At 37.7% G+C, this 16270-nt stretch overlaps 1 protein-coding gene across 3 annotated transcripts in view; it reads right to left on the bottom strand.

Moving 5' to 3' along the window:
• LOC127961544 (hepatocyte growth factor activator) overlaps window positions 1-7805 on the bottom strand; it is a 118823-nt gene extending 111018 nt beyond the window's left edge. Inside the window, exons 1-4 of one of the 3 annotated variants that reach the window (XM_052560722.1) lie at window positions 7363-7805; window positions 7177-7240; window positions 6991-7084; window positions 2757-2830 (exon numbers count right to left, since the gene is read on the bottom strand). In XM_052560722.1, coding sequence (XP_052416682.1) covers window positions 2757-2830; window positions 6991-7084; window positions 7177-7240; window positions 7363-7554 — 424 coding nt within the window. In that variant the 5' untranslated portion in view covers window positions 7555-7805. The remainder of the gene's footprint in view (window positions 1-2756; window positions 2831-6990; window positions 7085-7176; window positions 7241-7362) is intronic. The other 2 variants (XM_052560724.1, XM_052560723.1) reach the window with 2 other exon arrangements.
• Window positions 7806-16270: the final 8465 nt, after the last annotated feature.

The following is a 16270-nucleotide window of genomic DNA, read 5'->3' as shown; positions in this document are numbered from 1 at the left end:
ATAAAAGACCAAAAGGATTAACAATGCAGATTAATTTTCACAGCCTTCTTTGATCACATTTACCAAGGGTGCCAATATTTTTGGCCATGACTGTATTATATATATATATATATATATATATATATATATATATATATATATATATATATATAAGTTTTCCACAGGAAACCAAACAAGCCACTAATGACCTTTCAAAAAATCAATAAAAAATAGAATGACGCTGCTGTTCGTAAGTGTGTACACATGCACTGTGTTTGAACCAGAGCACAAACTCTGTGTATCTGCTGTTATAAACACAGAGGTCTGGTGGAGTGCATCTCACAAACAAAGCGTGTCATTTATGCATGAACATAAACAGCTCCCTCTGAAAGACAAACATCCTGATAAACCCACACTCTCTGCCATAAATCCATCCACGAGCGAAACATGTGCTCTTCTCCACAGTCATGATTCTTTTGATACCTTTGTTGGTGATGTAAAATGAAGCAGTAAGGTGAATAATGCAATGATTTTATGGTTTTTAGCCATGAAAGTTTCTTTAGCAGCCATTACAGTAGTTTTGAGTTTAATCTGAAAACTGGTTAAATTTAGTTAATTTAATTTAGTTCACTTCCATGCAGTGTTGTTTTTGTGAAGTAAAATGTTCTTGTTTTGAGATACTTACATTTCAACTAAAGTGAGCTGAAGTACTAAGATTATTAAAGCTTTCTAAAAATAAAATGTATATATATATATATATATATATATATATATATATATATATATATATATTAGGGGTGTAACGATACGCGTATTCGTATTGAACCGTTCGGTACGACGCTTTCGGTTCGGTACGCGGTACGCATTATGTATACCGAACGGTTCGTTGGAGTAATTAATTATATTTAAAAAAAAAAAAAAAAAGAGAGAGAGAGAGAGAAATATAATGATATGCGTTCAACAAGGTAGCCCAATAACCCAAACAACGTAACAGGCAACGCCCCTGACACTCCCGAAGAAGAAAAAAACACCATCTTATATGTTTATGTTAGGCTACTCAGCAGGCGCTCGCTCACTCAGTACGCGCTGAAGGCTCGTTGCAAAATAGCCAATGCGTTTAACAGACTAGAAATGAGAAGATCCTCCAATAACCAACAGGTCTGGTGTTTGGGTGCACTTTGGATTCCCTTTAAGCTATAATGGTGATGGCAAGAGAGTGGTGGATAAAAAAACAACGGTATGTCGCATCTGCAACATGACAGGGTACACCAGCGGGAATACAAAAAAAAAAAAAAAAACACCAGCGGGAATATCTGGGATATATGCGTCAGTACTATCTGGGAAAAGACGAAAAAAAGGAGAAACATGCACGCAGCAAACTATCCCTGCAGCATTTAGAAACTATAGCTTACAGGGAATCCAACCCAAACACCAGACCTGTTGGTTATTTTAGGATCTTATATTTCTGGTCTGTTAAAGGCATTCGACATTTTGCAACGAGCCTTCAGCGCGTGCTGAGTGAGCGAGCGCCTTAGGGGCCGTTCACATATCGTGCCTAAAAACGCATGGAAAACGCTAAGCGCGTCTTTCTCCTCCTTTCCAAAGCGCTTGGGCAGAAGCGCTCATGAGGCGTCTGTCTTTGCTAAGCAACAATGACGTGCTCTCTCCATGAGACGCGGAAATTTCAGCGAAGGATAAATGGATTTGCAGCTCTAAAAATCGCTTGCAGTAGCTCTGCTACTAAATTTATTTCAAAATTGCAATCCATATACAACTATGATCAGCTGATCCTTCATCTTGGCTGAGCTCTCAACGTTGTTACGGGAAAGGATGAAGCTGATTGGTTAGTTCTTGTCACATGACCCGCGGTGCGCTTGCGGCATTCTGAAAAGTTGAGATGTTTTTACATTTTGCTGTATCTAAAACGTATCGAACCGAACCGAACCGAACCGTGACATCAGTGTATCGCATCGAACCGAACCGTGAATTTTGTGAACCGTTACACCCCTAATATATATATATATATATATATATATATATATATAGTTACATGTATATAGTTACATGTATATATTTATATTAATATGATTTATATTATATATAAATATATTTAAATTACAATCAACATTTTAAAATATTTACGTGTGTAAATGCATGTGTGTATTTATATATGCAAAGTAAATATACATAGTATGTACACACATATATTATGCAAACAAAAACTTTCATTTTGGATGTCATTAATCAAAATTAATCATTTGACAGCACTAACAATAATGCATATAGAAAATACAAACCAAATCTAAATATGAATAAAAAAATATTAAAGCATACATTGTATATATTTCTGTGAATCGATTCATATTATTTTATATATTATTTACTCAAATATATTATCACTGTAATTTAATAATTAATTCGCATCAGCACTCAAAAATGTTCACAGAAGCCTCTGCACTTTTAGTTTATTAAAATGCATTTAGAGATATTTGTTGGCAAATTTAATTTGTTGTTTATTATTATTTATTGCTAAATGCAGATGAATAACTTTGAGTTCATTTAGTAAAACTATAAAATGTCATGTTTGTTTCAAAAAGAGAATTTACTGATTCTACACATTTTTTATCTAATTGGAAATGATGAATGTTTGGTTTCTCTGAAAGGTAAAAAAAAAAGAGAGAGAGAGAGAGAGAGAGAAAGCAAATGCAAGCTCTTACTTTAAAGAAGAACACATGCTGACTTAAAAGGTTTAATATGATGAAAGGACGACTTCTTACCGTTAAAGAGTTGTGATTGTGAACTGCAGAATCCCCACTTCTGGTCACGGTCAAAGTTATGTGTGAGAGAGCACCTACAACACAAGACCAACCCAAAACACCATGAGCCTCTGACACTCTCCAGACAGACTGAAACAAGGGTCACAAACTACAGTGGAATTCACTTATCCTTAACAAACACAAACAAACAAACACAACCATAAATTGTAATTGTGAGCTTTCGTAATAATGCAATGAAGTGTACTTCAGATCTTACAATGTTTTTTTTTTTTTTTTACTGTACTTGCAGATGATATAATATTTATACAAAAGGCCACTTAAGTGACTTTCAAGACACTTTCAAGACCGTTTCTAAACGCAACTACATATACTTTGTCAAATTAAACGTTTCTTTAAAGTATATTTTAAATCATTATTTCAATAATATTCTGTCGTGTTTTAAAGTAGAAGACTTATTCTGATGTGTTGACGAACATACTAAAGCATGTAAAGAATCATTTTAACTCTTTTTTTACGCAATACTGAATTTAAAGTTAATATATTTTAAAAGTACTAAACTGCAAATTAAAATGATTTTTTTTTCAAGTGCATGACATGCTGTAGCCTACAAGTTTATTAAAAATGACATTAAAGTATATTTTAGTTTAACTATATAGAAATAATAGTGCAATAACATATAAAGATATACTTAAGTCCCACTTAAGCGGATTAATAAAAACACTCTAGTTCAGCTTAATGCTTTTAAAACTATTAAACATTTTCATGAATGCAACTGAGTGTTCACTAGGACCCACCCACCCTTAGATACTGTTGCTAACTCAGATAAACAATGCAGCTCTCATGCTACTCATCATGTTCTTCTCACGCAGTCAAAAATACATCTCAGAGCGAAGAGGAACCTGACAGACAAAATAACGAACAAAGTACTGTATCAGGACTCTCAGCTTTCAGATTTTCAAATAAATTCAAACAATGCGCCTCAGTTCAAGAAGCACATGTGAACTGATCAATTTTTGTCACACTGTATAATAATTACTATTATTGTATGACTTGAACAGCACTTTACATTTCCGGTCTCTGGTGTTTCTAGTCACATTTACATATTTTTCTGAGCCGACAATATAATGTGAAACCTATGAAAACGGTTTAAAAGAGCACATGACACCATAGTTTCATCATTTTACAGTTTCACAATGACCGTCTTTGTGCAATAAAGGACCTGTCATAGTTTGAGTGGGAAGATGACATGAAACGACACGATTAGCTTCACTGAAAACAGATGAGTGCACATGTGCACATACAGCTCCCGATCGGATCGGGGCGAAGTCCACAGGAGTCTGTGCACAGAACGATAAGAGTCTGAAAACATTACATTCAGTTTGCACTTAAAGGGAAAGTTCACACAAAAATAAAAATGCTGTCTACTCACCCTCATGTCTTTCCAAATCTATTTGAAGAATATCACATAAACAATGTATGCAATGCAATGTATGCTGTTTACGCTTCAAACCGAATGCAAACAACTTATATCCACGTACAGTATACTATATACTGTACGTTACATGTGTTGTTTATATAAGTGAGACAAATTGTTGAACAGTCATTATTTTTGCTTTATTTGTGCACAGAAATCATTCTCGGAGCTTTATAACATTACGGTTAAACTACTGATGCCACTTGATTTATTTTAGCGATCTCCATATTGTGTTTCTGAGCCTTGATTGTGTTAGGATTCTTGCTGTCTATGGAGGGTCAGAGAGCTCTCGGATTTCATCAAAAATATCTTAAATAGGGTTCTGAAGATGAACGAAGGTCTAAAAGGTTTGGAATGACATGAGGGTGAGTAATCAATTTTTGGGTGAACTAACCCTTAAAGTACATTCTAAGTTAGGGTTAGGGTAGGGCTGTGCAAAAAATCGAATGCGATTTTCATGCGTATCTCATCAGTAAAGACGCTTCTGTAATTAGAAGTATATCTCCACACGTGCGTTCAGATCAGGGTTGCCAGGTTTTTACAACAAATCCTGCCCAGTTGCTTCTCAAAACTTCTTGGTTCTTGGTTGTCTGTGGTTGTTTTTCATGTCCGCGGGTCGAAGCGACAATACCAATAACGTCATATTTAGCCCCCAAAATGCAAATTTTACCAAGGAAACCCTGCCAAAAAACTTATATTTTAACCCTGGGAAGCTATTGTTTTATTGGGCAACATCCTGGAAACGCGATTGAGCTAGTTTTGGACTAGTTTTGAGAAGCAATTGGGCAGGATTTGTTGTGAAAACCTGGCAACCCTGATTATTGCACAGCCCTAGGTTAGGGTTAGGGTTAGGGTTAACACTAACCCTATGTTAAAGCGTACTTTGTTTCACAACAGAATCACAGTCAAAGTCAAAAACAAATAGAAAGCACAATATAATACTCCAAACAACATACAGTAAGTCTGCTATATTCTGAAGATCTTCTCGTTTGTCTTTCAGAAGCATCCATTGTCTTCATTTGTAAGTCACTTTGGATAAAAGCGCCTGCTTTATGTCTAAATGTAAATGTAAACCTTTGTGTGATCAAGCAGAGTGAACTATATTTTAGCTGCAAATGAATCACTATTTGAATCAGATGAATCAGTTGATTTTGTTCAAGAATCATACTAATCAGTTACAATGGTTTTCAGTGGAAGATGACTTATATAATTCAGTCTGTTCTTCACAAAAAGCATTGCATGCTTTGCACATGAATGGTACAGACTATATTTGGGAACTTGACAGGTGATAAATGAAAGCGAGCTGTGAGATTATTCTTCAAAATTGTTCTTTTGCATTCCACAGAAAGAGATTGTATCATAAGGGTTTGGGAGATTAAGAAAACAAATTGACAGGTTTTTGGAAAGCGAATCAAACTGAGGACCGCCGTGTTTGAAGCACAAGCAAACCGTGCTCTTGATTTCTGGAGTGAACGCTCAGTGAAGAGTTGCTCCATACGGAGATGTGCACACACTTGTTGAGCGGCAGTGCTGTGACATTAATAACACACTCTTTCATCTCTCGTCACGGCCCTGATCTCTCTCCCTGATAACACACTCACTCACTCTCAGTGTTTAGAAGTGTTTATGAAATGGGTATATGTGAAGTCATCTGCTCCACTCGCTGACGTATGGCAGAGGATCCTGAAGAGCTGCACAGATGATGACGAGTCAGGAGTTAAGTCTGGGCTGGCTAAAGGTTACTCAAGCTCTCTGTTAGGCTTACATCAGAAGCAGGGCTGGGTCCGACTCTGGCTTGATGTTTCAGGGATGTGGGATTGGATTAGTAAGGACTTAACAAACGGTTTTAAGCCCAGCACTTTAAAAGACATTTGGTAAATTAGGTAAATTCATTTTAAAGATTCCCAAACAAAATTATTTTTGCTATTACATTTTTACTAGTATGACTTAATTTTTATTTTATTAAATTTTTTAAGTATTTTTTTTAACCTTTTTTTAAAGCGTATTATTATTATTATTATTATTATTACATTAATAATAATATTTTAATTTAGGCAACAAGGTGAAATAAAGTTAGCAATTTATTTTCATTAATTGTAATGTAATAAATATAATGTAATGTATATTTAATATATCTGATTCAATCTTGTTTTGATTTAGTATGTGTTGTAAGTTAAAATTTAAAAAGCTAAAAAGTTATAAGTTTAAACTAAATAGAAATAATAAATATTGCCTTTGGAACTAGCTAAATGTAATATGTTTATATATTATATGTTCTCTGGTTTTAGTTTTAGTTTTCGTTAACTATAATAACCCCTCCGATCTGAATTAAAATTAACTGCTTAAGGACGTACAGTGGGTTAACTGCCTTAAACCAGATCTTTTTGCTACCCAAAACCCAGATTCGAACTCATCCCAAACCAGATGCCCAGAATGTCTGCGGATCTGAGCTTGGTTATAAATGGACAGACTTTTCTCTGCTGATTTATTGGTTAGTTGAACAGTTAAACATGGGTCTGAGAGTAGTATGCAATGATCAGAACGTGAAAACATCAAATTAGCCCAACGACTTAAATACACAAACACATTCTACACATGCAGATTCTTCGTGAGTCTGGGTGTGATATGCTGCAGATGTGGTTTTTGGGCTTTGTGACCTGAGACTGGGTTTGATGGTTTAGGGGTTATTTCTCTGTGATTACTGAAAAATAACAATCGGGGATGTGTGTGTGTGTACTGCAGGTGTGTGTTAACACTTACCAGGCCTTGTGAGAGTTCATAGAGATACACTGGTGATAAATCACCCCGCCAAAACGAAAAGGAAACTTGCACTCTTTGCCATCTGTTGTGAGAACTAACACACACACACACACACACACACATCCAGTAAACCAAGAGTTATTAGAAACAAAAATTCTCTGAAATCAATTGGAGAACAGTTCATACCTTTCTGGGTTACAGTGTTGGACTGTCCGGAAACATATATATCAATACCAGGTGCCTGCTTGCGCTTTAATGAGAGAGAGAGAGAGAGAGAGAGAGAGAGAGAGAGAGAGAGAGAGAGAGAGAGAGAGTATGCCAAGATGTACACCAAGTTATATGCACTCATCAAACATCATACGGGACACTCACCGATCCAGCACACTGCAAAAGGGGCAATAAAACAAGACATATGAGGAGCAGAAGAAGAAACTCTCGACGAGTCAGAACTGGAGAAAACACAGGCATTTCTGTACGAGCTCTGCTCCCTCTGAGCGCCGGATCCTTGGACGAGTTTCGCCGGGACTCGAGGCAGATGAAGTCCGTCTCAAATGCGAGTGTCATGTGTGGGATTCCTCCATTATATCCCGGGGCGATGGATGCGTGGAGGCGCACCGCAGGAAGAGCCACTGGAAGGGAGTTCCCACGAGAACAGCCTGGTCACACCTGGCGCAGTGCACGACCCAGCCCAGCGCGCGCCTCTGATGTAATCCCGATCCCCAGGCTCTGATCTCTGCCTGGTTGTCAATGACAACGGAATCCGCCCCCCTTGATGCTGCATGCGCACCTTCATCGCGCCGACAGAGAGAGAGCGAGCGCGCGCGCTGGTGTAGGTTGACGCGCGTCATGTTCGCAGGAATGCAGTTAATCATTCATAGACCGAAACTCCCGCAGAGTCAAAGCAGCGGATTCCTCGCCTCCATAAAAGCGTGCATATCGAGGCAAATATGACAATAAGATCCTTGGATACGCTGCGCTATAAAACAAATAATGAAACATTTTCCACATTAGAACGAGCTGAAATATACAGAGATTGTTGTTATCATCATTATCATCATCATCATTGATGCTATTATTATTATTATTATTAAGTTGGCTTGAGAGAGCCAACTTACTGATATTGTATTTAAACTTCTTATTATTATTCTTCTGAGACTAAAACTTTTGACTGCTACTCCTCCTAGAGCTTTAACTCTACAAACTCCAAACTCAGCCCAGCTCTTCAGACTGATCTGAAGTTAGTTGCTATATCTTTTTAGACTGATCGGACTTAGACTTTTCATAAAACTGAAGATTAAAAATCATAAAAACTCCCATAGACTTACATTGAAAAGCCTCTGCTCAACTGAACATTCCGTCAAACTCCAACTGTCAAAAATTCAAATCTAAACACACTGAAGCCCATTAAACTCATAGTCTATGTACTATGTACATATTGTATGTACTATTACTAACCCATTCAAACTCATCTATCATATCATATATATTCATCTATCTATCTATCTATCTATCTATCTATCTATCTATCTATCTATCTATCTATCTATCTATCTATCTATCTATCTATCTATCTATAATCAAACTCTATCTATCTATCTATCTAACTGTTTCTATCTATCTATAATCAAACTCATCTATCTATCTATAATCAAACTCATCTATCTATCTATCTATCTATCTATCTATCTATCTATCTATCTATCAAACTTCTCTATCTATATTAAAACTAATCTATCTATCTATCTATCTATCTATCTATCTATCTATCTATCTATCATCAAACTCATCTATCTATCTATCTATCTATCTATCTATCTATCTATCTATCTATCTATCTATCTATCTATCTATCAAACTCATCTATCTATCTATCTATCTATCTATCTATCTATCTATCTATCTATCTATATTCAAACTCATCTATCTATCTATCTATCTATCTATCTATCTATCTATCTATCTATTCAAACTCATCTATCTATCTATCTATATTCAAACTCATCTATCTATCTATCTATCTATCTATCTATCTATCTATCTATCTATCTATCTATTCAAACTTATCTATCTATCTATCCTAACAACATGCTAGTCATGCTAAAAATCATGCTAGCAACATGCTAGTCGCATGCTAATCATGCTAAAATCATGCTAGCAACATGCTAATCATGCTAAAATCATGCTAGCAACATGCTAGTCATGCTAAAAATCATGCTAGCAACATGCTAGTCGCATGCTAATCATGCTAAAATCATGCTAGCAACATGTTAATCATGCTAAAATCATGCTAACAACATGCTAGTCGCCTGCTAATCATGCTAAAATCATGCTAGCAACATGCTAATCATGCTAAAATCATGCTAGCAACATGCTAATCATGCTAAAATCATGCTAGCAACATGCTAATCATGCTAAAATCATGCTAGCAACATGCTAATCATGCTAAAATCATGCTAGCAATATGCTAGTCGCATGCTAATCATGCTAAAATCATGCTAGCAACGTGCTAGTCATGCTAAAAATCATGCTAGCAACATGCTAGTCGCATGCTAATCATGCTAAAATCATGCTAGCAACATGCTAATCATGCTAAAATCATGCTAGCAACATGCTAATCATGCTAAAATCATGCTAGCAACATGCTAGTCGCATGCTAATCATGCTAAAATCATGCTAGCAACATGCTAATCATGCTAAAATCATGCTAGAAACATGCTAGTCATGCTAAAAATCATGCTAGCAACATGCTAATCATGCTAAAATCATGCTAGCAACATGCTAATCATGCTAAAATCATGCTAGCAACATGCTAATCATGCTAAAATCATGCTAGCAAAATGCTAGTCGCCTGCTAATCATGCTAAAATCATGCTAGCAACATGCTAATCATGCTAAAATCATGCTAGCAACATGCTAGTCGCATGCTAATCATGCTAAAATCATGCTAGCAACATGCTAATCATGCTAAAATCATGCTAGCAACATGCTAATCATGCTAAAATCATGCTAGCAACATGCTAGTCGCATGCTAATCATGCTAAAATCATGCTAGCAACATGCTAATCATGCTAAAATAATGCTAGCAACATGCTAGTCGCATGCTAATCATGTTAAAATCATGTTAGCAACATGCTAGTCGCATGCTAGAAACATGCTAATCATGTTAACATCATGCTAGCGACATGCTAGTAACTTGCTAATCATGCTAGCGACATGCTAGTAACTTGCTAATCATGCTAACGACATGGCTAGTCACTTGCTAATTATGCTAGCGACATGCTAGATACCTTGCTAATCATGCTAAGTACATGTACCCTAGCAACCGCATAGCAACACCCTAGCAACCATCCCAGATACCCTAGCAACCGCATAGCAACACCTTAGCAACCACTCGGGGTACCCTAGCAACCGCATAGCAACACCCTAGCAACCATCCCAGATACCCTAGCAACCGCATAGCAACACCTTAGCAACCACTCGGGGTACCCTAGCAACCGCATAGCAACACCCTAGCAACCATCCCAGATACCCTAGCAACCGCATAGCAACACCTTAGCAACCACTCGGGGTACCCTAGCAACCGCATAGCAACACCCTAGCAACCATCCCAGATACCCTAGCAACCGCATAGCAACACCTTAGCAACCACTCAGGGTACCCTAGCAACCGCATAGCAACACCCTAGCAACCATCCCAGGTACCCTAGCAACCGCATAGCAACACCTTAGCAACCACTCCGGGTACCCTAGCAACTGCATAGCAATTATCAAACTTTTTAACTTAACTTAAAATTTAATTTTAAACTCTTTAAACTGGCCAGGCTTTCTCAAGCCAACTTAAAGTTTGTCTTGACGAACTTTTTTATCTAGTTATTATTATTATTAATAAATATATGTGGTATCTTGCATAAGTTAAATAAGACTGGCTGATGAATCTTCCTACATCAATATGTGCTAAAAATATACAGTTTATTATTATTATTATTATTATTATTATTATTATTATTATTATTATTATTATTAAATATTTCGTAGAATACCTTGGCTAAATAAAAGTAGAATTCTACTCACGATTTACATATTAAAATTTGCTTTAAAAAAAAAAATATGATGATGATCAATCAATCAATCACCTTTATTTATATAGTGCTTTTAACAAAATACATTGCGTCAAAGCACTGAACAACATTCATTTGGAAAACAGTGTCTCAATAATGCAAAATGATAGTTAAAGGCAGTTCATCATTGAATTCAGTTATGTCATCTCTGTTCATGATGATGATTTGTATAATGCGTGAGCTAAATAAGAGTAGCCTAAAATGATTATTTACGTTTAAAACTTATATTAACAAGAAATATACACGCTAGCTATACGTAAAAAGGCATTGTTTACTTTCTTTTGGTTAAATGACTAAAATCTTAGTGAAAAGTGGAGGACTATTTAATGTTTTTCAGCTGTGTCGCCACACTGACACTCCCCTGGGTCTTCATTCATTCATGTGACAGCTAGAAGAGATGAAGGATAGTAAGTCACGCTCAGGAGAAGATGCTGCAAGCGTGTCATTTTACACTCTTTATGTGAGAATCTGGGTGTGACGGTGTTTTTAAGTAAAAACCAAAACATGAAAATGCACTTAAATTAAAGCTTCCCGTCTTTGAGTACAAAAGTTGCAGTGTTGCCTTCCTGTCTTTTCAAAACTGTGGGATTTAATGTAGTGATGTCACTTAGCCCCACGCACGCCCCACCCATATATACACAGGTGCTGTTCATATAATTACAATATCATCAAAACGTTTATTTATTTCACTAATTCCATTCAAAATGTGAAACTTGTAGGTTATATTCATTCATTACACACAGACACATATATTTCACATTTTTATTTATAATATATAACTGACAACTAAGGAAAATCCCAAATTCAGTATCTCAGAAAATGACAAGTAATGACAACTGACAAGTATGAACATGAAAGTATGAGCATGTACAGCACTCAATACTTAGCTGTGGCTCCTTTTGTTTCGTGGCATGGAGTCGATCAGTCTGTGGCACTGCTCAGGTGTTATGAGAGACCAGGTTACTCTGATAGTGGCCTTACCATGGATACAAGGATACCATGGTCCTTAAACCAGGTACTGGAAGCTTCGGCACTGTATGAGGTGCCAAGTCCTGTTGGAAAATGAAATCTGAATCTCCATAAAGTTGGACAGCCGCAGGAAGCATGAAGTGCTCTAAAACTTCCTGGTACACAGCTGTGTTGTGTACCTCAGAAAACACAGTGGACCAACACCAGCAGATGACATGGCACCCCAAACCATCACTGACTGTGGAAACTTTACACTGGACCTCAAGCAACATGGATTGTGTGCCTCTCCTCTCTTCCTCCAGACTCTGGGAACCTGATTCCCTTTCAAAGGAAATGCACAATTGACTTACATCAGAGAACATAACTTTGGACCACTCAGTAGCAGTCCAGTCCTTTTTGTCTTTAGCCCAGACGAGACGCTTCTGACGCTGTCTGTTGTTCAAGAGTGGCTTGACAAGGAATGTGACAGCTGAAACCCATGTCTTGCATACGTCTGTGTGTAGTGGTTCTTGAAGCACTGACTCCAGCTGCAGTCCACTCTTTTGAATATCCCCCACATTTTTGAATAGGTCCTATCCAGGGTGCGGTTATCCCTATTGCTTGTACACTTTTTTTTCTATTGATGTGCTTGGACACAGAGGTCTGTAAATGGACTGTATTTATATAGCGCTTTCAACAGACCCATGGCCATCCAAAGCACTTTACAAATTTCCTCACATTCACCCATTCACAAAACTCATTCATACCCCGACGGAGGTGGTGTCAGCCATGCAAGGAACCATCCAGCTCGTCGGGAGCAGCTGGGGTTAGGTGTCTTGCTCAAGGACACCTCGACACTTGGTCAGGTGGAGCCAGGGACTGAACCACCAACCATCCGGTTTGTAGACAACCTACATGAACCACTGAGCCACTGCCGCCCCAAACTGAGCCACTGTGTACAGCCAGCCTGTTTTACAATGACTGTTTGTGTCTTGTCCTACTTGTGTAAGGGGTCAATGGTCGTCTTTTGGACAACTGTCAAGTCAGCAGTCTTCCCCATGATTATGTAGCCTACAGACCTAGACTGAGAGATCATTTAAAGGCCTTCGCAGGTGTTTTGTGTTAATTAGCTGATTAGAGTTTGGCACCAGGTGTCTTCAATATTGAATCTTTTCACAATATTCAAATTTTCTGAGATACTGAATTTGGGATTATAATCATCAAAATAAAAAAAAAATAAACATTTGAAATATATCAGTTGGTGTGTAAATATATATATATATATATATATATATATATATATATATATATATATATATAATCGGTCAAAAGTCACATGAATTGAAACCAGAAGTGTGTGAAATGATCCATTCACAGCTGCAGTAGAGTCACAAATGAGGTAAAATAATTTGTGCTGGTTTGAAGTATTGTACCTGCACTGCATTACAGTATTGTTGAAACAAACCATCACTAGGTTACATACTCCCTTGTGTTCTCATGCTCTGAAACGGTGTTTAATCCTTCTGAGGGAATCCTGGGGTGATGTCATTGGCGGGGATGAAATATAAAAGCACTTGTGGTGGAGACTATGTCAGCTTCTGGATTGAGAAGGAAGCCCTCGCAGGGATGTAGGAAGTATGGGAAGAGATGGCAAGTAGAAATACAGTCTCGACTGTAAGAAATCTCAAAGAAACCTCTTCCCTCATACCCCGGAGGAAACGTGGGGGTGAAAGATAGTCCTCCTCACCTGTGAGAGGAGATCCTGCCCAGTGGAGCAGGATGAGTCAGGGAGAACCAGAGGGGACATTGTGAGGTCTCTCGAGACGCAATCAAGTCCACCTGCTGTCCGTAGTTAGTATTATTACACGGGGCCTTGTGAAAGGAAACATGGTTTCTTGCATATGTCAAAGGCATGTAAGCAATGTTGCGTGACCCTGATCATTGCAAAACAGGTTGCCCCTCGGGGAAAACCCTTTGGTCCTGAGCCACCATTGCAAGGGTGTCATGTACAGCAGGCCAAAAGGTATAACTTAGCCCCCGAAAGCAAACCTCAGGAACTTCCTGTGATGAGGAAGGATGGATATACGGAAATAAGCATCTTTCAGATCTATAGTCACAAACCAATCCTCAGACATGATTTGAGAGACGACTGGCTTTACTGTAAGAATTTTAAACTTGAGTCTCATGACTGAGTGGTTCAACAATCGAAGATATACTAGAATTGCACCACCAATCCTTCTTTAGAACAATGAAGTAACGGCTGTAGAACTCGGACTCTCTGTCGAAAGAAGGGACCACCTTGATGGCCTCCTTCCTTAAGAGAGTGTCTGCTTCTTGTTTCATTACCAGAGACTTCTCGGGGCGCAACACAGTGGGAAATAACCTGTTGAATCGAGGCGGACGCGACCCAAACCGAATCTTGTACCCTCTTTGTACAGTGTGCAGGACCTATTGGGACCCATTTTGCAGAAGCTTCCACACTGCCAGATAATGAACTTAGGAACCAGTCTCTCGAGACTGGCCTCTGGTGTGTTTAGGGATGTTAGTTCTGTGCCCTGAAGCAGAGGACCAGCAGGAGATGGCTGATCTAGCTGCTCTAGAGACCGCTTTGGAGGTCGTGAGTTTCTCAGGACCGCTATGTTTCTGTGTGGAAACTGAGAGATCCACTCGCTGAAGATGGAGACCTCTAGCGCAGGAAACATTCATCAAGCTTGCTTTTTGGAAGCTCATTATGCTCTTTTTCTGCCGGTCAGTCAATATTTAATTTAGCCACAGCTCGTTGTGACTGGACGAATACCTCAAGCATGTGATGGAAATGTTACGCTCCTTAACATAGTGTGATGCCCTGACCATCCGGAGCGACGAGACATAAACATAAAACCCACTATAAACATGATTTCTAGTCATGTCCTCTTTTGGAAGGCCAAACAAAGTAGTTTCGCTTTCTCAATGAAACAGTTTCACACACCGCGGCCATGAGTGTCTCTTTGGATTTGAGACTTTAGTCTTTGCTACTTTACAGATCTTCTTCATGCACCAAGAGCTTGTAACACTCCAAAGAGAAAGGAAAAGTTTAAACCGCATCATATGACCCCTTTGAAGAAAATCATAATAAGAAAGAAAAAAAAAAAAAGGTTTATTTTCCTAAAAGGATGATTTTAACAGAAGTATTTGATTTGTGGGAAAGTACAGGGGGATTTTTATGGCACAATCTCTTGTCTTTACAATGACAAATTACTAATAATCAACAATAGTCTACGTCTATATATTTTTGTTATAACGGCCAGAGTGCTGAATGGTGAGCTCATAGTTGATTTTTATAAAAGTCTAAAGAAACAATATTAATAGTCTGTATTCAAATGTAGCCTATTTGCAGCCTATATATTTCCATATATAGGGGGAAGTTACTTAGTATTTTATTCAATACATTTTTAATTCAGTAAATCAGTAAATATAAGCTGCATATATGAAGCTATAAACTACCATACAATTACCAATAACTTTTCAAACTATTTTAGGTTTGATATCATTGAAGCAAACACTGCTCATGTGTTGTTATTTTGCCGCCATCTAGTGTTGAGTGTGTGCTCGTGCTCGAGTAATAATGACTTTCACTTTCGTGTTCATTCATTCATTCACTGCTGAATCTTGACAGTTTTCAGTTGTAGTTTCAGGAGTCGTTTCCTGAGAATTAAAGGTACATTTCCCTCAAAATAACAAAGAACCCGACATAATAGTCTTGAACTTCGGTTGTTGTCCTCCCCGTTTCGCCCGTATCCCGATGGGGAATTCCGACAGTACTGGGGAAAGTCTCTGCCAGATTCCAGGGAATCCCTCTGAAGGTGTTTATAAGGCTCTGTGAATGGGCTGCGATCAGAATCAGGTGAACTACAGGTGTCTACAACCACATTTCAGCGCAGATCTGGATTCACGGACGCCGCAGCGGATCCAGACGAGGTGAGGTTAATAACCCAGAGGATACTTCACCTTCAGATTAAATTATGAGTTTATGATATATGAGCTAATATTATATATATATATATATATATATATATATATATATATATATATATATATATATATATATATATATATATATATAAACATCGGAAATAGGGAAGAAGTATGTATTTTACATGTGGTCATTAATTTTTGAGATCATTTTAATAGACGCTAAATGATAGGACGTGAATCAGTATAATCTCGTGTTTAATA

Source organism: Carassius gibelio, chromosome B7 (assembly GCF_023724105.1).
Source record: "Carassius gibelio isolate Cgi1373 ecotype wild population from Czech Republic chromosome B7, carGib1.2-hapl.c, whole genome shotgun sequence".
NCBI classification, from domain to species: domain Eukaryota; kingdom Metazoa; phylum Chordata; class Actinopteri; order Cypriniformes; family Cyprinidae; genus Carassius; species Carassius gibelio.
The sequence above is the reverse complement of the archived record's forward strand: the minus strand, read 5'-3'. Positions and strand labels throughout refer to the sequence as shown.